The sequence below is a fragment of the Pocillopora damicornis genome, chromosome 14 (genome assembly GCF_964200805.1).
Source record: "Pocillopora damicornis chromosome 14, jaPocDami1.2, whole genome shotgun sequence".
Classification (NCBI taxonomy): domain Eukaryota; kingdom Metazoa; phylum Cnidaria; class Anthozoa; order Scleractinia; family Pocilloporidae; genus Pocillopora; species Pocillopora damicornis.
In genome coordinates this window covers 1,663,785-1,690,448 of record NC_142683.1, presented here as the reverse complement: position 1 = coordinate 1,690,448, position 26,664 = coordinate 1,663,785, and the positions used below count along the sequence as shown (strand labels likewise).

Sequence of the window (26,664 nt, the reverse complement as noted above, 5' to 3'; positions counted from 1 at the left end):
TAATAGGCTGTAGTAACGTTTGCTCGTTTCACTCTAATAGTGACATGCACGTGTGCCCGCCATTTTGTATTTTCTATTATGCAGAGTCTCGAATCCCAGTTTGCCACTTTAACCGACGTAGAGTGCGGGAAACGTAGACCAAAGTACTCATTTGTAAAAGAGTAGTCATGTTTACCTTTCCTCGAGGTATGAACAAGACACAAGAGGAGTTCAAGTCCAATAACTCGGGAGCTCAGAATCACACATCCGCCCTCCTTCATGGCGCATGAACGATTCGATTCGATTGAATGGTTTAAGTCACAAGTCAGAGTTAAATTTTAAAGGACCCCAAGTCAAGCATGATAAGAGAGCCTCATGAAAATATTGCTAAGTAGCTTTCATCTGAAAGGTCACTCTTGGAATGTTAGCCTGCAGAGCAGGCGTAATTTTGGCAAGCGAGTGCTCAGTGCACTTTGAGTTTTACAACAGAAGGTTGGGACGAGAGGGGTGAATAGGGAAACGGATCGGCGTATTTGGAGGTTATCTTTTAACGCATTTTGGATTCAGAGCGCAATGTTAACGGTTTGCGGTTTTAATCAATATTTTGTGACCTAATTTTGGATTGTGCTTGTGATAAAAAGTTCGGAACTTGGATCTCTGCCATCGTTAGAAATGTTTAATTTTGTTCTTGTGCATGTGCGCCAACGCAGTTTTTTTGTCACGGACAAGACTCGTCGAATGTCACGCTGTAAGGAAACAGTAATGGCGCTGTATGGTCAGGAAGCTGTGGTATGAAGCCAGTGTACTGCCGCCACCTACCCTCCAAAAGAAAATCAGGAAGTGGCCCCTTTGCAATTTTCTTTTGGAGGGTAGAGGGCGACTGTACATAGGATAGTGACATGTTACCAGCGGAACATCTTGTCTTCGCGCTTTTATCAGCTTGGATTATATAACAATTACATTACTGGGTCGTGCGTGGTACTATTTTTTTAGCTTTTTTACTTTTCAAACAAACCAGCAAACAGCACTCTGCGAACGGTTATTGTAAGACTTGTTCTACTCTCCGAAGCGTTTCGTCTCACTGTTGTAGACTTCTTCAGGGAGTTCTACTGGTGAACATTAAAGGCCCGTATTTATAAGCCATAGTTGGCAGTTATTACGTGAAGAACGTTTTAAGCTGAAGGTGAGAAAAAAAATTGGGAGCCACGGTTTTTAATCTTTTTGTCACCTTGCCTTAAAACTTTTCTACAGCTTCTCTAGTTCCTGTTCGCAAATCTGGCCAGGCCTTTATATTGTTTGACCCACGCAATGGCCGCTAACCATGGCTTATAAACACCAGCGTGTAGTGTTTACACGTAAAAATCCTTGAAGAAGTCCACGACAACTAAACGAAACACGTTGGAGAATAAAACAAGGTTTACAACGACTGTACTACAACTCTTTGACAGCAGAATAAACAGTCCCACATGAAAGGGCTTCTCCGTAGCTTTCATTTGAATGGTAAAAAAAGCAAGGTGACAGACAAACACAGTGACAGCAGAACTTTAAAAAGTAAAAGTAGAGTTGTGTGAAATAATTTACAAACTAAACGAGGAGTCGGATTCGTTCCTATCTCTAGTTATCTTTGATGTTAGCTCTTTCCTTCAAGGAAAAACGCACAGCACCGACATCAAAAACAAACGCAATACATTCACAAGAGCACATAGATAGCAACCGGCGGAAAACTGTCCGAACAAACGAATGAAGTATTTTACATGGATGCATTTAAGGAGATAAATTATTTCACATCCTAATAAATGACATAACAGAAACGACAGAACTTTGTACTTACAATTATCCTCCGAGATTTGAAATGTTAATAACGCCTAAATACAAGCTAAGATTATCTTGAACTAATCTATATCAAACTAAAAGTTAAGAGCAAAATCCAATTGAGTGTCCCACGTATAAAATCTAGACTACCTTTCCTTTGCTTAAATAAGCTCTACGATTGGTCAAGAAAACTCGCACCATCCTCTCCACCAATCAGATCCAAGGCTAAACACCACTCGCGACTTAGCAACGTACGTTTTCCCGCGCTTTCCTCTGATTGGCTGTTTTACTTTGAGATCCCACTGGCTCCTTTCAGAAATTTCAGTTTGTTCTCATCGTTCATTGAGATTACAAGGCCAATTCTTTGATCTTGCATCAGCGACATTCAATTGAAAAGCGCTCTTACAAAGCTTGCTAAAACTAACACCCTAAATAATATTAGAAACATTTTTTTAAGACTGTTCCCTCGGCTAAGAATAATGTGTACAAAGTAAAACTTAGGTCTTTTACTAACTAGGATCTCTTATATTCAGGTCCAAACTTTTTCATATAGTTCTTAATGTACTCTTTTGTTTCGATTTTGACAGAGTCATTGCACTGCAGTGAGTCATCTTCTTTCAAGTGGCTCATCTCCTTATTCAGGATTCCGTGTGTTAACTGCGAAAGAAAAGAACGTTCCTCAGTATAGTTAATATCAGAAAGAAGACACTTGAAATAAAATTGATCTGACCCCCCCTAAGGCTCTGCAGTATTCGAATGACTCCCCCTTTTCTGTAGCCCCCCCCCCCTTAATACTCTGTTGCGGCGACTGATAGAACACCTTGTTGAGCACATTAAAACATTACCATGCGAGCAACAGTTTACAGTATTTTTCATTTGGAAGCTAGAAACCAGAGTTTCACCCACAGACTTGCAAAATTGGATATAATTCACTTTGTAAATACTACCGACTCAAGTAGCGATGCTTTGATTTCAACAAAATAAATTAAGAATTAAAAGGTTCAGCGAGAGAAGCACACACCTTCCTTGCGAAATACTTGAAATCGTCAGTATTCAGGATCCTGCCTGATTTACAGTCAACTTTGAAGAAAGGATTTAGGCAGTTAACGACCACATTAGAAAGCTGCGGAGAGAAATATCGAAAACGAAAATACATCAGTTAGTAAACAGATATACAGTACATCCGAAACAATGCTGAAACAATGATGATGACCGATAAAAATTGCGTGACATATCGAGAAAGAGGCCATGGCGTGACACTGGCGTCACAGGCTCTGAGAAGGTAGCGTCACCACTGAGACGGACTCAACTGACCTTCATTCTAAAAAGCTCTCTGTTCTTGCTCTGGTGTGACGAGGAGCTGCTTGAGGTACCATCTCTCAGCAAGTGATCCCCCCTCCTGTGTGCAGTGGTATCTGCTGGAGCTGTGGTATAGGTAAGCGTTGGGCTTTCAGGGGGGGTCTCCGGAGGTGTTGTAGGAGCCTTGGCTAATTTCTTTATTTTTGGTTTTGGTGGTGAATCCTGGAGGATTAAAAAGAAGAGTTGACTTCAGATTTCATTCGGAGTGGACAAGGAAGTAGTTGCCACAATCAAGTTGCTGGTTTGCCTTACCTCGTCCATATCAACGTAGCTGTGAGCAGAAATACTTGTATGATCAGGTTCTGGGGCAACATAAGGGTGTTCTTCCTCTGATGAGAGGCTGCTGTCACAGCTTGGAACATCCCACTGAGTTTTCCTACGAAAAGAAAGAAAGTTAAATATGAGGATCACTGAGGAAGGGGGGGGGGAATTTTCCATTAGACATTTTCAATTTTATTTCGTAGACGCTGTTGGGCGATAGTCGCCAGGAATAAAATTATGGTCGACAAAGAAAATAAAAGAAAACGATACATGGAAGAAGACATCTGGTGCACGGCTACTGACCAAGGGCCCGGGACACACTTTTAACTCTCTCATGAAAATCAAACGGCTCTAGCGATGTTACTTGCTGAAGAAAACAACAGAATCAGTTTCCGATAGATGATTAACGCTTCCAAGACCTAGAAGTAACTAACTCGTCATAGTTATCGTATGACAGAAAAAACCAGATACACAACAGTTCATCATTTGCCAAGGACTCACGGTGGGCATTGAACAATAATAAAGCCACAGTTCTAACAAACGAGTAAGATTCCTTACCTGGTTAGGGCATGATAGTAGTAGACTTTTCCTTGGCTATCGGTAGCTGATTTCCAATGTGGAGGGAGATGCCCCGGTGGTTTGTGTTTCACAGGTGATGGCGTGCACGGTTCTGGATCTGAAGGAAAGCCCTCTCTGCATTCAAAGGCATCTGACATCGATGTCGTCACAGCTCCAGTTTGAACAGAGAGCGACCCCAACTCGGGGTGTGGTACACTTTCTGTTGGATCAGTCACCTGCTATAGAGGCTATGGTATATTTCTGGCTTAATTCCCCTGTTGAGCGGCCGCGATGTTGAGATTTGGAGGGGGTGTATTAAACTGAAACTGATTCTGCTGTGGTGGAAAAGCAGCCTGGATGCTTTGAGGAAATTTCTGTTGAATAGGATTAGGGTTGGAGTGTGAAAACTGTGTTAGTGGTGGAGTCGTAACATTGCCTTGAAAAGGTGGCAGAGGAGGAAGCCGAGTGTAAGAGGGGGTAGGTTGACTAGGTGGAAAGAACTTCAATTGACTACTCTGAAGGGGTGGAGGAGGTACTTGCTGCGGTGGCGGTATAAGCGGATTTGGCTGTAGCTGATGAGGAATCATTGGATGAGTCTGCGGACGGATATAAGTTGGTGGAACTTTGCGAAAAAATTCCATAGGTGACATATTAGGAGCAGGTACATTAAAGTTTGGTAGTGGTGGAGGATGTTGAGAGAAATTTCCCACAAAACTTCCTGAAACTATACTTTGTGGCCGTGGTCCTTGATCATGTCCAACTGCTGGTCCGCTGCTGTAGAAGAATTGGTTTCCAATTTAGAAAGTCGCAGTGGGATTTTGCGACTGACCTCTCCACTGGGTTACCGTACCTTGCTGAGGTCTTAAGTTTGTTTGAGGATTCACGTTAAAGTTCCCAGCGTTTTTATCTACCAATCCTTGAGGATTTCTTCCCTGTTGCTAGAATAAGTTCTGCAATTGATTCCATTTTTTCTTTTTGCTGCGGCCGGGTTTATGTCGGAAAGAGCCCATCCCATGCTCCACACCGACGCTCACGCGCTGTTGATAACCGAATGTCTGCATCATGTTCTGTGATTTCGAATCTTGTTTCTGAGTAACTTCATCACAATCCGACACCCGTGAACTTGAATGAGTTCCTTCTCCTTTATCAGGAGTTGAATCCGCTTGGGTATCCACGTCTTCTCCGAATTCCGAAGCACTAAAGTCACCAGTTTTTGACGGAGGGGTAGCACTCGAAGAGTCTAGCGGCATCTCAGTGTCTTCACTACAGGTAGAGAATTCCTGAGAAACGGGCGGAGTTCTGGATTCAGATGGATAGAGGGGCTTGGGGGAGTCCTGTAAACTCTTCATGATGGCATCTAATTTTCCTGGAGAACCGATGTTCTAAATGGGAGTCCTACAGAAATACAATCATAGATCAGATCAGAGATTCAAAGACCATTAATAGAGTAACTTTTAATTGAGTTTCCAAAGTAATCTGGGTTTGTGCTGGTTTTACTCTACTCTGCTCTATGATTGGTCCGAAAAAACTCGCGTCACTCTCTCGACAAATCAGATGCGAAACTAAAATTAATCGCGACTTGGTCGCCCGCATTTTCCTGCCCTTTGGGCGGTTTGCTTGTTTTTACTCCGAGTTCTCATTGGCTTTTCAGGGTATTTTCCATTCTTCTTTCCATAATAAGTACTTTGGTTTTTTTTTAAGGCACTCAATCGGAAAACGCTCTATCAATGGTAACCCTTAATTTCCAAGCCTAGACGGTATAAAAATTCATCTTCTGAACGTAGAAATTCTTCAAACCTGTTCTTTTTTTCAATCTCTTATTCAATTTGTTGTCTCACCTAGCATAATCATCGTCACTACTTCCTGAAAAAAAAAATCAAATCAATCACTTTTTAACAATCAGTTTTTCCAAATTGTGATGATCCTCATGGGAAGTTAAGTTCTTTCTTTCACCCGCCCCTGTGAAACAACAAATAAAGTCTGAAAAAAAACTTTGTCACATGCATGTTTTACACAAAATTCACCCTCTGATGAAAATGCGTAACTATATTAGGGTTTCATGGTCAAAAAACTGATCAATCAAGCAATAAACACGATCATGTAAAATAGAATTTACCTACCTGCTGGGCTAGCTGCGACTAACTGCTCGGCAACACGGTCTTGCTTGGCCTGAACAAAGAGAGTCAGACGATCATGCAATTGAATGTCAAACAAACAACAACAACATTTAAGACCATCTACCATATTGCAAAAGTTAAAAGCAGCAAAATGGAATGCGATACCAACACTCTGGTTAACTAAGAATAGACTCTTTTTTTTCCAACAAGAGAGTTTCACCCTCTCCTTTTGCATCGACGATCGGCTTTAAAAAAAGTTAAAACGAAGACAAAATACAAAATAAATAAATAAATAAAAACGGAGAGGAAAAATGCCCACTGTTTCGAGTGTCACTTTAATAATACTTACTGGAGTTGCAGTTTTCTTCGGTATTCGGTAAACTTCCCACAAACAAAAACAAGGCAAAAAATACCCCAGTTTTAGCGCGTTAGACTCTAGCTCAAGGGGTCTGAAGTAAAGCTCTAGCTTGTTGAGTGGAGTTCGCACGAGTTACAAACAACCACACCAGCTAGTAACTCACGGTGTTTTAAAAACGTATAGCCTTTCTGGTAAAACTCAAAACAGAATAGAAAACTCAAAACAGAATAGAAAACTCAAAACAGAATAGAAAACTCAAAACAGAATAGAAAATTCAAAACATAATAGAAAATCAACAGCATACCTGTACTTGAATAAGCTTTGTGTTTGAAAATTCTCTCGGGTTCCTTTTCCCTCTCTTTGTTTCCCTGTACAAATTTCTATCAACGTTCCAATTAATTTTGTTCTCGCTTATTTTGCGAGATTTATTATTGTTTTCGTGTTTTCCATTGATTTTTGCAAAATACAAAATTCATTTCATCAAATTCATTTGACAAATTCCTTGTTTGCTTTTTACGTCTCCTCCTTGGTGAGCTTGTGATAGGTGGGGTTGCTTACATAGAGAAAGAAAAGAAAAGCATGAGTTACACCTAAATTGTGTGACCTTATCCCTCTACAGTCTAGTATCAGTATGCAGATTCTCTGTACTGTTCTCTATACATTTCATAAGGTGCTGACAAGGAGAGTTTGTTTAAAAGATCTGATTGTTAATTCCCCCCTCTAGCTGCTACACATTTCCTTGTAAATTAGTTACAAGAATTTGATGTTAGATCGAGATAAAAACTTAAACCTGATCAGTTTGAGTATTCTCATTATTGGTTTATTAGATAGTGTATGAATATTAAAGGGAGAAGTTATATGTTCAATACTTCTGGGAGTTAACGTGTTAATGTGTTACTCAGGGGGGATATCACAGGGAGAAAGTAAATCCTGGTCACTCTCAGGGTTGTAATTAAAAATCTTTTTGCATACTTATTCTTTCCACTGTGTTCTTCAGAGGTGTTTGCTTGTCTCCTCCAATAAATCCACGACAATTTGGTGCTTCACGATGGCAAATCTGAGCAACTTTCCTGATTAATGACAAAAATTATAACTTACTATCAATTTTATGTAAGCCTCTCCTCCCAAGTTCAGAAGGGATCATCTTTCTGTGTGACTGCTGTAAAGTTCCTTAAATTTTAAAATCTCTCAGTTTAGTGTCACCTACAGACATGAAGCTTTGACAGTAGCATGTACATTGCTCACCTACCCGTAATGCTGCAGTTTATAATCAAACATGAGCTCTGCACCAGCTGGGATAGGTCTCTGAGTAAAAAAATCCAATCCTCAACAAGCCATGGACAGTCCACTATGAGAAGCAAAAGAACAAAACCCATTCAGTTCCGATCTTAACCCTTTACACTCAAACATCAGTATGCACACTCTCCATACTGTTCTCTATACAATTCCTAAGGGGCTGACAAGGAGAATTTGTTCAACAATCAAGAACTTCTTCAGTTACTGATCATTTCCTTTATTCTCCTGACCTACAGGTTTGATTCAGGAGTAATATTGTGAGGAGAAATTGGATGCTAGTCACTCTTAAGGGTTAAAGGATTTAAGTACAGCTGTAGATGTGTTTTCTTTCAGTTTCCTGTCAATCAATCTATTATAGATTACCCCTGGAAAAAGAAGTGAAAAGCTGGCATTATTGATCATAATATAAACTGGTAAAATGGACTGAACAATTTATTAAACTACCTTTTGAGTTTCACAGTTTGAGTCACAGCTGTGGTTGATAAACTGAGACAAGTTCCCCTTGTAGGTGGCATCAATTAGCTGAACAAAGAAGGAATTTTAAAGAAGCTGTAACTCATTAAGTAACAAACCATGAACTATAATGATTAGTCCACCTACATGTACTGTATTACGTATAATGTTTAAAAAGATGGGTTCTTATTGGAAGGACTGGGCACTGAATTAAGGGGGGTGCTAATATTACTCTCCCGTACTGATTGCCCTATGGTTGAGGCAATAGAAACAGGTTTTCCTCGTGTCCCTGTTATTTAGGAAAGTGAGGAAGGAGGGGGGAGGTGCTTTTTTTAAGAGGGTGCTTAAGGCCTGAGGGATGGACATCTATTTGGGAGAGGGTGCTTATCAGAGCTTAGGCTCTGATTCAAGGAATAAGCATATATCAAAATTTAATTTCCCACAATGGATGATTTCAACATCATTTACTCAAGCTCAATGCTAGGTGTAAGTCACATATAAATCTAGTAAACAACTTGGCTGGCTATGGAGTTCCTTGCAACTCTGTTGATAAAGAATTTGAAAATGATAACAGGCTGGAGATCATAACATTGAACTGACTGGAGTACATGCCATTTAAATATGTTCTTTGTCAAAACAGTTGACAATTGAATTACAGTTAACCCTTTAACTCCCAAGATCTGATTGTTAATTCTCCCCTCTAACTGCTTCACATCTCCTTGTAAATTGGTTATGAGAACTTGGTGCTAGATCAAGATAGCAGCTTCTACCTGATAAGTTTGAATATTCTCATTACCTGTTTGCTGAATAATGTGTGAATATAATAGGGAGAAGTTTCTTGTCAATCACTTCTGAGAGTTAAAGGGTTAAGCAGGATTTTAGATACGAATCACAGAAGGCAGCAAGGAGGAGGGACTAAGGAGAGAAGGGATACCTCCTGACATGTGCACAACCACTTGAAGGGATCTAGGGGCACACCAACCCTCCTCCCACCCCTCCCTCCATAAAAATGCTAAAACTTGGGTCTCAGAGAATGCATTTGTGCACTTTGAAGTAATAATCAGGTTATTTCAGTGAAACTAATCATTGTCATTTCATTCAGCAAAAGGAGCAAAATCATATGAAGTGGCCTACTAGGTTAACAGACCACCAGCCCTTCTTGAAATCCTGCTCACTAATTTACTAAGATGTCATAACTGTTCGGTATAGTGATCTACTGATCAATTCTGGGTTTGAAAAGCCTTAAAATGACCAAAGAATTTATCAGGTGAGCACTCATCACAGCAGTGCTGTTATTTTCTCTACTTAGGAAAAGGTTAAGATTTCCACTCCTTACCTCATCAGCTCTCAATGTCATGAAGTAGTAGTGTCTTCTGTTTTCTCTATCATAACGCTCTGCTCTTTCCTGGAAATCTTTGTAGTTCATGACTTCTCCACAGTACTCCATAACAAACTGATCCCTGGACAACAGTTACAATTTTTAATTGAGTGACAAAAGTATTGGGTATTGTTATTGTTTTTTGCTATACTCTGCTCTGTGATTGGTCCAAAACAAAAAAAGAAGGTGAAAACACAAAATTACTGACCTGCAAAATTAAGTACCAATAAGGCATTTCTTTCCTGAAGATAAAAATAAAAATATAAACTTACAATTCCAGATCTTCAAGAGTTCTCCATTCCCAGCCTTTCTTCTCTGTTTTAAACACTTCAACTTTCACTTTACAGCCCTGCAAAAAGTGCTGTACATGTACATAAATTTGAAATCCTCTCATGGCTGATATCAGCATATAAGAATCATCTCTCATGAAAGCATATTTAACTCCCAGAAGTGATTAAGATGAAACTTCTCCCTATAATATCCATATATAATCCAGCAACAGGTAAGGAGAAAACTAAAACTTATCAGGTAGAACTTGATAAATTGATCAAACACCAAATTCTCATCACTACTTTAAAATGAAATGTGTAGCAGCTAGAGGAGAGAATGAACAATCAGATATTGGGAGTTAAAGGGATAAAATACCCATTATCTTTGTTAAAAAGGCAGTTGCTTCAACAGCTAACCCTTACCATTTCAGTAACATCAATCTTAATGTTGTATGATAGTTTCACTAACCTGTTTCACATCTCTCCGCAAGCACTTCTACTGTTACTATTTGGAGATCAACATGATCGACGATGACGATGTGAGAAGGAAGACTTTTGGCAAAATTAACCAACAAGAGAGGAAAAGATACCAACCATTCTATCATCAACAATCTGTTAAGACAGTCCTTGCCACAACCACTAGAACATGGATCATCTGTTAAAAAATATTGCTGTATGTTAAACAAAAAAAATAATGTTTCCATCCATCTGTTCAGTAAAAAATTGGATCAATGTCAGTATCTGATCAACTGAGCACCTACCCCTCCCCTAACCCAACATTAATTCTAACTTGTTATCAGTTGACTGTGGTTGAATTAGGGGAGGAGTAGGTGTGCAGTTGTTCAGATACTGACATTGATCCAGGAGACCACAGATGATGTTGAAATGTGGTATAAGAACAAAAAAATAGCACACAAGGCACAGCTGAGTGTGTCACTGATGTTTGTACCTCAATATAAATGTGGAATTTATTTGAAGAATCTATTTGTTTTATACCATAAAAAAGGCATAGGGCAGGTCATGCTCAACTTATCTCAAAAAATATGATTAAGAAGACCTCAACAGTGGGTTGCTAAGTTCACGTACTGTAAAATGCACATAACCATATTCAGCATATAGTGAAGTCTGTGTCACAGCCATTATCTGACCAGGATCTAAGGTACAATCGCACTGCATTCTGCGCACTTCCTTGTTGATTTTCTTCTTTCTGGAACATGAGATGAAAAACGTGTTGCCCTGGTAACAGTAACAAGTTGTTTGAAGGGTAGAAAACTCAACTATTTTACACTATGAAATAGTTAAACACTGCTAATAGTAATTAAACATAAAACCCACCTGTTAAATAAGTACTCATTCTCCTCAATATGCTCATAGTAAGGTGGTTGGCATTCTTCAGCTGAAGAAATGATGTGCTCCTCAGACACCTGGAAAAGTAACAGCATTCATAGGTATTTTCAGGTACTTTCAATGTTAACAGTGGAAAATTTCAGGAAGACCCATGGACTTCAAGACATACTGTAACTATCTAAAACTTCACACACCAAGTGGGGTGACAGATAAACAATATACAAATGGATTTCAGGATGCCATGCCTCTTCACAATGATCTGTCTCCTGTTTGAAATGTCTCAGCCTTCAAATATTTACTGCAGTGTACACAGTTTATGAAAACTTGTTTTTAAGATTATACATAATATAAATTGTCCACAGCAATTAGAGAACTATCTCCTTAAGAGATCAGCCTTTCATACCAGAGATTTTAGAGACTCGACCTTATTGAACATTGTTGCTACAAAGACCAAAATGGGTCAAACGTCATTTAAATGTACTGCTGCTAAGGAGTGGAATCTTTTACCAAAGGACATTCGAGAGATACAGTCTTTATCTAAATTTAAGGCGATAGTTTTTGAATATTTTTTAGAACACGATAAATCTAATCATTTATGTAGTTTAAAATAAATATTAGCTTTTCTATATATTTTATGTTATTTTAATTTATACTTTAGTTCTTTATAGGGTTTCTCCTTTGATTTTGATTGATACTAGTTTATACCAGCCAATCTATTAGATTGCTGATTAGTCTTATCAGTTGAAATAAAGCTTATTATTATTATAATTACTATTAAAACCACCAAAGTGTTTCACTTTGACCAACTTTCCTGCTGATAATGCACTACAGTTTCTCAAAACTACCGATGAATAACCTTGCTCACAATCTTGGTCAGGTTAGTTCTCTTCCCAACAGCGTAACAATTTTGTAAACTTTGCCCCATTTACTAGAGATACAATTCCAATGGACTAGACTCAATCAAACTGTTTTATTCCACTCTCATATTCACCCTTTTACAACGGGTGAATTTACTAGAGATACAATTCCAATGGACTAGACTCAATCAAACTGTTTTATTCCACTCTCATGTTCACCCTTTTACAACGGGTGTGTAAAGAGCTACTCTGCATAACTTGTAAGAAATCACTCTCTTATACTATATTCTCTACATTGTGATTGGTTGTTGCTAAGTACTGATTGAAAAGGTTATTCAAGGTTGCATCAATCATGCAAACCAATCAATGTAAAAAAATCACGAAAGCTGGTGCTTCTAGCTCTTGACATAATGTTCACACTCATCATCTAACATGTGTCATGCACAAATCACAAAGTCTCCGACAACAAGCAGTGTTATGATCAGCAGCAGCAGCTGGTTACTGAAAAATATATACAGCATTCAAAAAGTTGGGTGACCACCAGAAAAAAAAAATTGGAGTGAGACCAACTATAATGAGACAAAGTCGGGCAATTTTACGTTGCTCAATTTAAGAGACATTTTCTCCCACAGAGTTTCCACTGAAACTATTATCTACCTCGACTCTGAATAAGCCAGAAGCTTATCCATAGAAAACAAGGAACACAAAAGAAGTGGGCTGTCTAAAAAGACCTATTTCAGGTTTGCGTAATTTTTGACAATTTCAAGTTAAAATGTGCCTTTCTTGTGCCTTTCAGTTATCTATACGATTTATATGCACAAGATGTGTAGCTCAAGTTTGCTAAAACTTTAGGTTAACTGATTTTGTTGTTATCAAAGTACTCCACGTGTAGGTGAATCTTGGATACATGACAAATTGATGAGTTGGCTCGTTATAATGCACTTATGATAGCTTAAATTGTGGTGAAGTTTCCAACTCAGATCTGTATGAATCAATGGAGGACATCACACATTGTCTACCTTTTAAAGTTATGGGAACTTGCTATTCTGAAAAATACCAGAAAGCATTACAGGTAGCCTATGAGTATCACTATGAACATAATAAACACATCTTTGCTAATGTTAAGGCTGAACCTGACAAACCCTATAACAAAAATGCAATTGCAGTATACATAATGTCTTCCTCAGACTATGAGAAAGTTGGCTATTTACCCACTGAACTAACAAGATTTGTACATCCTCAACCAAAGGATCCAAAGCTTGAGGTGACAGTGAAGCAAATCAGGTTTTGTACCACATTTCCTATGAATGGTTTTTACTTAACAATTGAAATTTCCACGACTGATCTATGGGAGAAGCCATGCAGTGATTAAAGCCAGCCGCAGAGTAAAGTAATAAGAATTAAATTTTCACAAAGAGTGAATCCTGCAAAATGGCAAAATTAAGGAGTTCTATTTAATTTGTGCAAGTAATTTCAATGAGAGAGATATCTGTTTCATGTAAAATTTCACTTGCATCACAAGCATGGCCCTGTCTGGTCTGGGATTGCACCAAACATGGAATAACCTTCTGGCCCTCTCATTGCCCTGATTTGTTATGGCCTTGGCTATATAAATATACCGCTGCACAAATAAGATATTTCTGACAAAGTTGAAGTTAATAAAAACATTGATGAATCTAGTGTCTCAAAGTGATGTATAACCACAGGCAGCCCAAGCTCCAGCTGTGAGATGATCATCTTGCAAAATAAGAGTCATGGCGAAATTACAAGAGTTTGTATGGGAATATTTCCAACCGCTGTTAGGAATAAAAAGTACGGTCAAATTCTCAATAAAAAATACCTCACCTTACTTCCACAGTGTATCGCTTGCTGTCTGACCGCTTACTATGTTGAAAAGAACCCATTTTGGCGAGTTATCTATATCTAGGTTTATTACGTACATAAGAGAAGCCCAAGGCTGCACACTCCATTTCCGAACGCCCGATCCGAGAAGCGAAAAATACGAGCTCAAAATGGCCGGGCGGCCACAAGTCCAACGCAGAATCCAAGCACATATACTGTAGTTTCATTTCAATTCACTTCAAACTTAACCTTCCCCGTGAAACCGAAGTACGCCGCAGTTTGCTTCAAAAATTTCCAGTTTAGAAGCGTACCCATTCACCTTGACCATTCACGACCACTGAAAACCAGCTTGGCAACCCTTCCTTCTTTATAAACTGAGCCTCGCCGGGGATCACACCGTAACTTGGCACCCGTGGTTCTAAGACAATTTCTTCATGCCAAGTGACGACTAGATTTTTGAGCCAAAAAACAATGTTTTCGCTGCTTAAGTGATATTCAAGATAATTACACGATTAAATTACGTGACAGAGTCACTAGTCACGGTGTATTTCAGTGTGTGCTGTTATCGCCAGTTGTACCAAATAAAATCCTGTAGTTTGGTTCTCAAATGTTCTTACAGTTTTGAATAGCGTAAGCTGTCAGAACTCAAATATGAAATAACAGAAGTCAAATTTTTAAAAAAGAGTTTGCCATTTAAATGTTGACCGAGAGCGCTAATCAAATTATGATATTCGATACGTTGTTGTTGTTGTTTGGCCTTTTAGAATGTTTAAAGTATTAATCGGTGTGGTCTAAAAGCTCTTTCCTACTATCTTTTAAACTTAAAACCGATAAAATCTGAGATTTATTGAGCTATTTATATAAAACGGTCGGAGTTTGCTCAATGAACTAATGTGCATAATCGGCTGTCACGCTAACAAAATCGCTAATAGTTTGAAGTCACCACGGCGAAAAAAATTAATAGGTGCAAGATGTATTTATATTTTTCTGCTGCCAAACATCTTATTAGAAGAAACCAAACGGAGTTTTCAATGGTCTGGTCGGGACTTGAGCAATATCAACCAAGAAAGAGAGAATACTTTTGACCAATTTCGGAAAGCTGTCGACTAACGAGTGTCTTTAAATAAGTTATGACGAACCTCTGAATAAACGAATATCAAAATTGAAATGCGCTTTATACGCCTTATATATCACACAGTTTAAGAATGCAAAAGATTTTTTTGCTGCATGCGGTGTGATACGAGGACCGGGCTTTTCAACTTTTGAAATTTTCCATGTCGCAAGCGGTCAAAAAAGGGCCTTTTGCAGCTTTGTCTTTTGAGAGCTGTAAAAATTTTGTTTTAACATACAGATTTCAAGAAACTAATATGGTTTTATTTACTAGCTACCAAAGATACTTTATTGGGCAAAATTTGAGGAAAAACTTTGTTCCGATGCGAAATGCCTTTGGACCGCTCTTACAGAGATCGCCTCTTAATATGAAAACAAACAAATTAATTTACTTCCTTGATTCTTCTGCAATTGCCCTTGGAGCGAGTTTATTCGTTTACCTCGCTTGGCTCTTAAGCTTACCGCTTTTTAATTAATTCATATCTGACGGTGGAGAATATTTCCATGTTCATGTTGGATAGTTTCTCGCAGTTTCCACGCCAAGGGAAATGTCAATGAAAAGGGGCTCAGTGCATACATTAGACTGACGGCTCCACAAATAAAAGATTGTCCAGCGCTTGGTCTAATAAAAACCTTACGTAAATCGGCCAACGACAAGCGCACAAAATTAATAAATAATTGATAATACTTAAAGGACCTTTTCCACTGGCGCTTACGTTTGGCCGTTACGTTCAGCGGGCCTGGGGAGGAGAATGTCCAGGGAACCTACAGTCGAACAGGAACAGACAACCACATTTTATTAGCTGCCTGATATGACTGACGTATGACGTGTGTTGGAAAAAAAACTTTAAGGACGAAAAGAGATGGTTAAAGTTATTTTCGAAACAGAGCACTGAAGGCTACAGATTGTGGTAAGTACTGTCTGTGAAAACACCTGATTCACATCCATCACGATTAGAACATCAGTTTTTAAAACTGCTCCAAACCTCGTCCTGTTATGAATGATGTGATAAATGACTTGGCGGAAGAGAATTCTGACACGTGCAATAGAAATTGAAAGAAATTCATATACAGCAAAGTCGGTTAAACGTTTTTAAGCCCACTTAGACCTACCAAACATTGACTAAATTCGACGAATTAACTGGTATTTTAACCGACACTGGACATGATGATTTCTTTCAAGCTACCTTCTTTGAAGATTAAATTCCGATATCCTCTGAGTTAGCCGAAGGGCAATCTACTAACGCACCAACCTTGCGCAGAATTCCAACCGTTATGTGAAAAATATGAATTCCGAATGGCCATCACAAAATCTTAAATGAAATTCATTCTGTTTTCTCCAATGAAGGAAAGATAAGGAGAGACGGATATTTGTTATCCTACTTTTAATGCGGCGCCATTTTATGAAAATATATTTCGGTTTTGTAAGTCTAACTTTTTTACCGATGACAATTGTGAGCATGCAAAAATGAAACAATTAATTTTTGTTACAGGTAACATCCGGTCTCAGTACACATTGTTTTGCAAGAACAGTTGGGTTCTTAACCCAAAATTACAACCAAGACTTGTTACAGTACTGAATTGGAGCTTCTGTCTTGAAACGGTAAGCTAGCTTGTTGCTTCTCCATCCCTGTCGCCAATTTCTATTCTGATAGCGAGTGTTTTATCCTGATATTCTCGGGCCTTGTCATATTGACCAACTGATCGGAACAAAATTCTTAGGTTTCCGTAGCTTGTGGCTTTTCAAGAATTTGGAAATAATTATGAAATTCTTGAAAAGCTTTTTTCCGAATAGATCAAGTTTTTTCCACAGATTCTTTTCCTGAATCTTATCGAAACTTTCCAGTAGTAGTGGATAATTAAGGGGGGGGGGGTAAATGTTTTTAATGGGGAAGAGGGCGGAGAGGAGTTTTATATGATGATGTAACAATGATTTAGGAGCAAACCATGGTGTTTCTTTATCATTACTGCTGGGGGAGCTGTTTACAAACAACCGAAGATCCTTTTGGTTACGGCCCTCCTGAATAGTCTAAGAAGGTAAAGCTGTTGTTACCAATTTTTGACAACTTGAAGGAAAAATGAGAACTGTAATCAAAGTTATTTAACAAAAAACAAAAAAAAAAAGAAACTTTTAAACTCTCAGATAATATTTTGAGGAATTGGGGCTTTTTTAATCAAAATGACCCGTGATGTGCAGGCCGTTCACAGCGAATACAGCAGAACTGGAAACGATTTGAAAATTAAATTTTTGTCTAACACTAAACGGATGATTGCGCCGGGCGATATCCTTAATTTTTGCTTGACGCTATAAAATCCAAAATTAAAAATATTACGGCACACAAGAGTAATGACGTTTTACCCCGAAAGGAAAAAAACGTATGAAAAATGAAACTTTTCGCCAGCCATAGACATGACCTCCAATGCTTTTCCTAAATATTTAAATGGCTGGCTCAGGAAGATATCATGAATGTATAAAAATCTTGGTATCGAGTGATTGTTTCTCTCCTGAGTCGTCAAATAAGTCTTTGCAAGAACGCAACGCGTAACGTATCATTTTTATGTCGAAAAGAAACAATATTCATTTACTTTACGGTCATTACATTTGTAGTCTATGAAAAGGAACAAAACTGGCCTCCTCAAACTACACCCCATCAAATTTTGTCCGAAATTTGGGCGATCGCCTATTCAGTGGGAAATAACTGACTTCGAAAGAAAGACATAGCCACATTGGTATAAATTTCGTCGATGGTTCTTGGCTTTAAGCCGACTCTGTCCGTTTACTTTCAGTTTGATGGCGTGACAAGAGACAAAAAATATAATTTTTATAAATTCTTGACTTTATACCATGGTGGTCTTCTACTTTTTTCCAGTAAAAAGTTGACTTCCTTCGGAAGATCTTATACAAGTCCCTTTACCCTCATCAAAATGAATAACGAACGTTTCTAACTTCAAAAGGCAATTTGCATCAATGCTCACTGTTGTAGAAATCCAAACAACACTAGCATCGTTTCGAAAGCTTCAAAAAAATGATCATAAGAATAACAACATTAACAGCATACAGAAATCTCACTGCTTCCCCCCTCTTTGAAAAGAAGCTATGGCTTCTTCCATTGAGTGAGATATATAAGGGAAAAGAGATCATTGTTTATATTTCGATACCTTACATCACTTTTCCAAAAACGTCGACAAATAATGCAATTTTTCAAGGATTTTCACAATCAAAATGCAAGATTATCAAATAAAGTTCGTATCGATTATGTACGGGCAATTATAACAACCACTCCATAGAATCAGGACTTTACAGAAAGGTAGCTTATATAGAACATTTTCTGAACACATGCAAAATCTGTGAGTCATAATATATATTTAGGAAGCAGATCAAAGAAAACCTACTCTCTGATTTAATATCTAGAAACGCGAGCTTGTTGCAAGGAAATGCGATTATTATTAAAGCCTATTATGATATGGGCTGGGCAGTTTCGAATTAGCAGTAAGCAGTATGATGTGACACGAGCTCTCTTGAGAGCTGAGTAAATCGGTTTTGTTAAAAGCATTGTTCCTTGTTTCCTACAGCAGAACTGGAAACGATTTGAAAATTAAATTTGTCACTCAACGGAAGATTGCGCCGGGCGATCTCCTTAGTTTTTATATATTAAATATTAAAATGGCTGGCTCAGGAAGATATCATGAATGTATATAAATGTTGGTATCGAGTGATTGTTTGTCTCCTGAGTCGTCAAATAATTATTCGCCAGACGCAACGGGTAACTTACCATTTTCATGACGTCGAAACTTCCTTCAAAGAACCAGTGATTTTTTTGTTCTGATGTCAGGTAGTTCTGATTACTCGGAATTTACCGGAAGTTTCACTTTCCAATAGTAATGGATAATTGGGGTGGGTATAAGACCCGTGGGGTGGGTTTAAGTCACCCGTTGCGTTCTGGCAACGGGTGACTTAAACCCACCCCATTTTCATGGCGAAAAGAAACAATGTGTATTTACTTTACGCTCATTACATTTGCAGTCTATCAATGGGAACAAAATTTTTGTACGAAATTTGGGCGATCGCTTATTCAGTGGAAAAATATTGACTCCGAAAGAGACTTTGCCAGATTGGCATAAGACACACAAAAAAAATTATTTTGATAAATTCCCGACCCTTCACCATGGATTTTTTTCTTTTATTTTCTAGGAAAAAGTTGACCTCCCTCGGAAGATCTTATACAAGTCCCTCTGCCTTCATCAAAATGAATAAGGAACGTTTCTAGCTGCTTAAGGTAAGTTGCATCAATGCTGACTGTGTTAGAAATCCAAACAACACTAGTATCGTTATGAAAGCTACAAAAGAAAATTATCATAGGAATAACAACATTACTAGCATATATAGATCACACTGCTCCCCCCCGCCCCCCCCCCTTTGAAAAGAAGGTATGCTTCTTCCATTGAATGAGATATACAAGGGAAAAGAGATCATTTGTTTATATTTCGATATCCTATAATACTTATTCAAAAGCATCGACAAATATTGCACTTTTTTCAAGGTTTTACGCAATCAAATTACAAGATCATCAAATAAAGTGTACATCGATTATGTACTGACAATTATAATTATAAAAAACACGCCATAGAGTACAGGACCTTCACACAAAGGTAGCTTATATGGAACATGCAAAACCCGTGAGTCAAAATATATATCTGGGAAACAGATCAAAGAAAACCTACTCTCTAATTTAATTTCTAGAAACGCGAACTTGTTGCAAGGAAATGCGATTATTATTAAGATATTGGCTGGGCAGTTTCGAATTAGCAGTAAGCAGTCTGATGCAACACGAGCTCCCTCGAGAGCCCAGTAAATCGGTTTTGTTAAAAGCATTGCTCCTTCTTACATAATTGAATTGAATTACTGTGAACTAAATATGAATCAGCAAGTCAAATGAAACTTGTTGTGTTCTGTTAGCCGGTTTAATTTTCCAGTTGGTCTCTGATCTGCGTGATTCGCGTGACAGTGTAATGAACACTCCAGTAGAATAGACGGCAAAGGTGTGTTCCTCTTTGATGGACAATGTAAAATATCGATCTACGATACAAGGGGCTAGAGTCCAAACTCCGTAGAAAATATGTATTAAACTTGTTAAATGAACAACAACATTTGGCTAAAAAGAAATAAAATAAAAGTATGCGAAAAATGTCTACCTCAGTTTTCCAATGTCAAGGTTAGAGTTCTTTGACGTGATTTACTAACTTAACTGTGAAATCACGTGCGCCGCGCGTGAACACAAAAAGAATACAAGGCGGGGAGGGGAAGATAAAGATTGAAATTTAAAGATAAACAGTCCGTGTAAAAGTTTTCACTAATTTCTCCTTTTTTTTTTTCAAACTGAGAAGAAACAGGGTCAGGATGGACAGCATAAAAGAAGCTACATCAGCTGTCTTGATAGGTACAGTAGTCGCCGAGTTCCTTCGCAAAACTGGTCGCGTGTTACAAGCCATCGAGGTATACAAGGAATGTTTGATTATATTACACAGTCAGGCGCAGGCTATCGATAGTTCATTGCCAAACTTAATATTCTGTGCCATCTACTTGGCAATAATCTGTGCTTACGATTATATAAAGGATTACACAAGTACAGAAAAATACCTCAGGGAACTCCTCCTATACCTGGATTCTAATGACACAGCTGAAAAAGGATGGCTACATTTAAAACTGGCAGAAATACTTCAGGTACAAGGCAAATCAATGGACGCCTGGAAATTTTACGAATCAGCAATCAACATCATGAAAACGATGGGAAACATACATGGCCAGGCACTGTGTTACGCAAAGCTCGGAGAAATGTTCCAATCGCATAGTCAGTATCACAAGGCCCGAGAATATCAAGAGAAAGCACTCGCTATCACAGTAGAAATTAGTGACAGGTATGGAAAAGCAACAGGCTACGGAAACCTAGGAACTTTGTTCCAATCACTCGGTCAATATGACAAGGCCCGAGAATATCAAGAGAAAGCACTCGCTATCACAATAGAAATTGGTGACAGGGATGGAGAAGCAACAAGCTACGGAAACCTAGGAACTTTGTTCCAATCACTCGGTCAATATGACAAGGCCCGAGAATATCAAGAGAAAGCACTCGCTATCACAATAGAAATTGGTGACAGGGATGGAGAAGCAACAAGCTACGGAAACCTAGGAACTTTGTTCCGATCACTCGGTCAATATGACAAGGCCCGAGAATATCAAGAGAAAGCACTCGCTATCAGAATAGAAATTGGTGACAGGGATGGAGAAGCAACAAGCTACGGAAACCTAGGAACTTTGTTTCAATCACTCGGTCAATATGACAAGGCCCGAGAATATCAAGAGAAAGCACTCGCTATCAAAATAGAAATTGGTGACAGGGATGGAGAAGCAACAAGCTACGAAAACCTAGGAACTTTGTTCCCAACACTCGGTCAATATGACAAGGCCAGAGAATATCAAGAGAAAGCACTCCCTATCACAATAGAAATTGGTGACAGAGATGGAGAAGCAAAAAGCTACGGAAACCTAGGAACTTTGTTTCAATCACTCGGTCAATATGACAAGGCCCGAGAATATCAAGAGAAAGCACTCGCTATCACAATAGAAATTGGTGACAGGGATGGAGAAGCAACAAGCTACGGAAACCTAGGAACTTTGTTCCAATCACTCGGTCAATATGACAAGGCCCGAGAATATCAAGAGAAAGCACTCGCTATCAAAATAGAAATTGGTGACAGGGATGGAGAAGCAACCAGCTACGGAAACCTAGGAACTTTGTTCCAATCACTCGGTCAATATGACAAGGCCCGAGAATATCAAGAGAAATCACTCGCTATCACAATAGAAATTGGTGACAGGGATGGAGAAGCATCAAGCTACGGAAACCTAGGAACTTTGTTCCAATCACTCGGTCAATATGACAAGGCCCGAGAATATCAAGAGAAAGCACTCGCTATCAAAATAGAAATTGGTGACAGGGATGGAGAAGCAACAAGCTACGGAAACCTAGGAACTTTGTTTCAATCACTCGGTCAATATGACAAGGCCCGAGAATATCAAGAGAAAGCACTCGCTATCAAAATAGAAATTGGTGACAGGGATGGAGAAGCAACAAGCTACGGAAACCTAGGAACTTTGTTCCAATCACTCAGTCAATATGACAAGGCCCGAGAATATCAAGAGAAAGCACTCGCTATCACAATAGAAATTGGTGACAGGTATGGAGAAGCAACAAGCTACGGAAACCTAGGAACTTTGTTCCGATCACTCGGTCAATATGACAAGGCCCGAGAATATCAAGAGAAAGCACTCGCTATCAAAATAGAAATTGGTGACAGGGATGGAGAAGCAACAAGCTACGGAAACCTAGGAACTTTGTTCCCAACACTCGGTCAATATGACAAGGCCCGAGAATATCAAGAGAAAGCACTCGCTATCACAATAGAAATTGGTGACAGGGATGGAGAAGCAACAAGCTACGGAAACCTAGGAACTTTGTTCCAATCACTCGGTCAATATGACAAGGCCCGAGAATATAAAGAGAAAGCACTCGCTATCAAAATAGAAATTGGTGACAGGGATGGAGAAGCAACAAGCTACGGAAACCTAGGAACTTTGTTTCAATCACTCGGTCAATATGACAAGGCCCGAGAATATCAAGAGAAAGCACTCGCCATCAAAATAGAAATTGGTGACAGGGATGGAGAAGCAACAAGCTACGGAAACCTAGGAACTTTGTTCCAATCACTCGGTCAATATGACAAGGCCCGAGAATATCAAGAGAAATCACTCGCTATCACAATAGAAATTGGTGACAGGGATGGAGAAGCAACAAGCTACGGAAACCTTGGAACTTTGTTCCAATCCCTCGGTCAATATGACAAGGCCCGAGAATATCAAGAGAAAGCACTCGCTATCACAATAGAAATTGGTGACAGGGATGGACAAGCAAAAAGCTACGGAAACCTAGGAACTTTGTTCCAATCACTCGGTCAATATGACAAGGCCCGAGAATATCAAGAGAAAGCACTCGCTATCACAATAGAAATTGGTGACAGAGATGGAGAAGCAACAAGCTACGGAAACCTTGGAACTTTGTTCCGATCACTCGGTCAATATGACAAGGCCCGAGAATATCAAGAGAAAGCACTCGCTATCAAAATAGAAATTGGTGACAGGGATGGAGAAGCAACAAGCTACGGAAACCTAGGAACTTTGTCCCGATCACTCGGTCAATATGACAAGGCCCGAGAATATCAAGAGAAAGCACTCGCTATCACAATAGAAATTGGTGACAGGTATGGAGAAGCAACAAGCTACGGAAACCTAGGAACTTTGTTCCGATCACTCGGTCAATATGACAAGGCCCGAGAATATCAAGAGAAAGCACTCGCTATCAAAATAGAAATTGGTGACAGGGATGGAGAAGCAAAAAGCTACGGAAACCTAGGAACTTTGTTTCAATCACTCGGTCAATATGACAAGGCCCGAGAATATCAAGAGAAATCACTCGCTATCACAATAGAAATTGGTGACAGAGATGGAGAAGCAAAAAGCTACGGAAACCTAGGAACTTTGTTCCAATCACTCGGTCAATATGACAAGGCCCGAGAATATCAAGAGAAAGCACTCGCTATCACAATAGAAATTGGTGACAGGGATGGAGAAGCAACAAGCTACGGAAACCTTGGAACTTTGTTCCGATCACTCGGTCAATATGACAAGGCCCGAGAATATCAAGAGAAAGCACTCGCTATCAAAATAGAAATTGGTGACAGGGATGGAGAAGCAAAAAGCTACGGAAACCTAGGAACTTTGTTCCTATCACTCGGTCAATATGACAAGGCCCGAGAATATCAAGAGAAAGCACTCGCTATCACAATAGAAATTGGTGACAGGTATGGAGAAGGAACAAGCTACGGAAACCTAGGAACTTTGTTCCAATCAATTGGTCAATATGACAAGGCCCGAGAATATCAAGAGAAAGCACTCGCTATCACAATAGAAATTGGTGACAGGTATGGAGAAGCAACAAGCTACGGAAACCTAGGAACTTTGTTCCAATCAATTGGTCAATATGACAAGGCCCGAGAATATCAAGAGAAAGCACTCGCTATCAAAATAGAAATTGGTGACAGGGATGGAGAAGCAACAAGCTACGGAAACCTAGGAACTTTGTTCCAATCACTTGGCAGGTTTAGAGAGGCTGATGACTATCTAAAGAAGGCAATGGCAGTTAGAAAGGGTATCGATGACAGAACCGGAGAAGCATCAGACTACGTAAGCCTTGGTGCAATTTCTTGTAAGCGTGGTGAATATGACAAGGCTCAAGAAGATTTCCAGAAAGCCCTTACAATTAGCATGGACATCGGCGATAGAGAAAATGTAGTAGTCTGCTACAACAATTTAGGATCGTGTTACCAATCGCTTGGTAAAAATGACATAGCCGAAGGATACCTTAAGGAAGCTCTCCTACTAAGTAGGGATATTGGACACAACTTGAACGAGTTTATCTGCCTTTGTAATCTATCGGTGTTACTGGCGTCACAAGGTCATCTTGAAGAGGCTTCTTCGTATCTTTTTCAAGGCATTCAAAAGTTCGAAACTTTGAGAGGTTTTCTTAAAGAAAACGATGAGTCTCAAATATCTCTTTTAGAAGAGTACGGCACCTTTCCCTTCAAGTTATTCAGTAGGCTGCTTTCTTCCACTGGAAAGCCTGAAGACGCCCTTTACGTCGAAGAGCTAAGAAGGGCAAGAGGCCTGGCCGACTTGATGACAGCTCAGTACTCTGTTCAAGAGCAGATCTCAAGCGATCCACAATCTTGGTGCGGCATTCAAGAGATCATCAGTAAAGAAACAGACTGTGCATGCCTGTACATTTCGGTTGGTAGAGATGAGGTGCGGTTTTGGATAATAAAAGCAACGGGAGCTATTACTTTTTCAGAAAAGAAAGTGAACCTGGACCCCAACAAGGTGACCGGAATAGTCCCTGAGGTAGATGAATTTTTTAAAGAACTGATGTCACCTCTTAACTGTCTTTACTATGATGCCGAAGATTTCAAAACAAGTCTTCACTTGTGTTACAACATAATCATCGCTCCCGTGGCCAGTTTACTGAAGCAGTCCGAGATCATAATTGTGCCTGATTCCTGTGTTTACCAAGTGCCATTTGCAGCCTTGACTGACGAAGGAGGCAAGTATTTATCAGAGACATGCAGGATTCGGCTGGTTCCCTCTCTCACGACTCTAAAGCTTGTGCAAGACAGTCCTCCAGACTATCACAGTCAGACCGGGGCTCTGATAGTGGGTGACCCTGTGGTTGGAACGGTGATTTACGAGAGAAAGTGCATAAAAATGATACCATTGCCGTGTGCAAGAAAGGAAGCAGAGATGATTGGAACACTCCTTGGCGTAAGACCTTTGATAGGAGAGTCCGCCACAAAGCATTCTGTACTCCAAGCGATAAATTCAGCGAGCCTGATACACATTACTGCGCATGGAGATCCCGAAAGAGGGGAGATTGCTCTTTCTCCTGAGCACCATTCCCCACTCCCACCTTTTCCTCGAGAAGAAGAGTATCTTTTGACGATGGCAGATATTTCAAAAACTCGGTTGCGAGCTAAACTAGTGGTGCTTAGTTGTTGTCACAGTGCTCGTGGAAAAATTAGAACAGAGGGAGTTATTGGAATCGCCCGAGCGTTCTTAGGATCCGGAGCTCGTTCAGTGTTAGCGGCACGATGGGCCCTGGAAGAAACAGCCACAGAGCAGTTCATGACTTGTTTCTACAAACATTTGTACCACGGTGAAAGCGCAAGTGAATCTCTCCACAAGGCCAGGAAGTGGATGAGAAATAACGGCTTTGACAAAGTTTCTCAATGGGCGCCATTTATGATCATGGGTGACAACGTAACATTTGATTTTGGAAATTGGCCGGTGCCTAGCGCACCTTAAGAGCCATGACTTTGATAAAACCTCTGTAGCAGAATGAACTGAACTTAGTAAAGCTCGGAACTATTTAATTACTAGCCTGTAGAAAAAGGACGCCATATGCGAAGGAAAACTCGGATCGATACACAGAGGAAAGCATTCTGTAAAATGCTCATCAGACGTCTAAGTTTATCAATCTGAAACAAGACAGCGTACAGTGTGTCTCTTTATAAGAGTTCCGATGTTAAAAACTCCAATCTATTTTTTAAGTTTTTAGTTGAGCAAACCACCCAAGCGAAGTGTGACAATTTTTTAGGTTTCGAACGAGATTAGTTCTTCGAGAAAAGAAAATTTTTAATCCTTTTTCAAAGGTGATTAGTTGGTCAATTCAAGAGACTTTTAAACAAATGTGTGACTTGGAAAAGAAATTTTATCTGAGCTTAAATTTCTTGCAAGGCTTTTGAAAAAAATATTGTGGTTTAATATGCCAAAATAACCACCTAAAAAAAAGAAAAAAAAGGGATACTCTTAATCGTACAGTAATACAAACCATTGTATTCTCACAAATACCCCAGTAGTTTTATCAATTTAACCCTTTAACCCCAAAGAGTGACTAGCATCTAATTTCTCCTTACAGTGTCACTCCTGAATTAAACATTAAGGTCATGAGAATAAGGAAATGATCAACAAGTACAGGAGCTCTTGATTATCAAGCAAAATCTC

General features: G+C 39.3%; 1 protein-coding gene, 1 long non-coding RNA gene and 1 pseudogene across 3 annotated transcripts; 2 read left to right on the top strand and 1 right to left on the bottom strand.

Moving 5' to 3' along the window:
* Nucleotides 1-950: 950 nt before the first annotated feature.
* On the bottom strand, nt 951-11,623 carry LOC149033936 (histone-lysine N-methyltransferase SETD2-like; annotated as a pseudogene). The gene is made up of 18 exons (XR_016182934.1): nt 11,591-11,623; nt 11,176-11,264; nt 10,989-11,047; nt 10,310-10,495; nt 9,844-9,967; nt 9,530-9,653; nt 8,185-8,262; nt 7,694-7,792; nt 7,417-7,514; nt 6,888-6,997; nt 6,090-6,138; nt 5,867-5,928; nt 4,239-5,351; nt 3,970-4,205; nt 3,403-3,526; nt 3,106-3,312; nt 2,813-2,914; nt 951-2,448 (listed from the first exon to the last, which is right to left on the bottom strand). The product of XR_016182934.1 is annotated as a histone-lysine N-methyltransferase SETD2-like (transcript).
* Nucleotides 11,624-15,813: 4,190 nt separating this feature from the next.
* Nucleotides 15,814-19,302, top strand: LOC149033935 (uncharacterized). The gene is made up of 3 exons (XR_016183031.1): nt 15,814-15,907; nt 16,490-16,599; nt 19,189-19,302. It is a non-coding gene; the product is annotated as an uncharacterized LOC149033935 (long non-coding RNA).
* A 150-nt stretch (nt 19,303-19,452) lies between these two features.
* On the top strand, nt 19,453-26,381 carry LOC149033934 (uncharacterized). The gene has a single exon (XM_089194237.1). It carries the CDS (start codon nt 20,395-20,397, stop codon nt 25,963-25,965), a length of 5,571 nt encoding a protein of 1,856 aa, XP_089050363.1. The 5' UTR covers nt 19,453-20,394; the 3' UTR covers nt 25,966-26,381.
* The last annotated feature ends 283 nt before the right edge of the window (nt 26,382-26,664 follow it).

Excerpts from the sequence above, each read along its gene's own strand:
- LOC149033934 (XM_089194237.1), top strand. The coding sequence starts at position 20,395 with ATGGACAGCATAAAAGAAGCTACATCAGCTGTCTTGATAGGTACAGTA.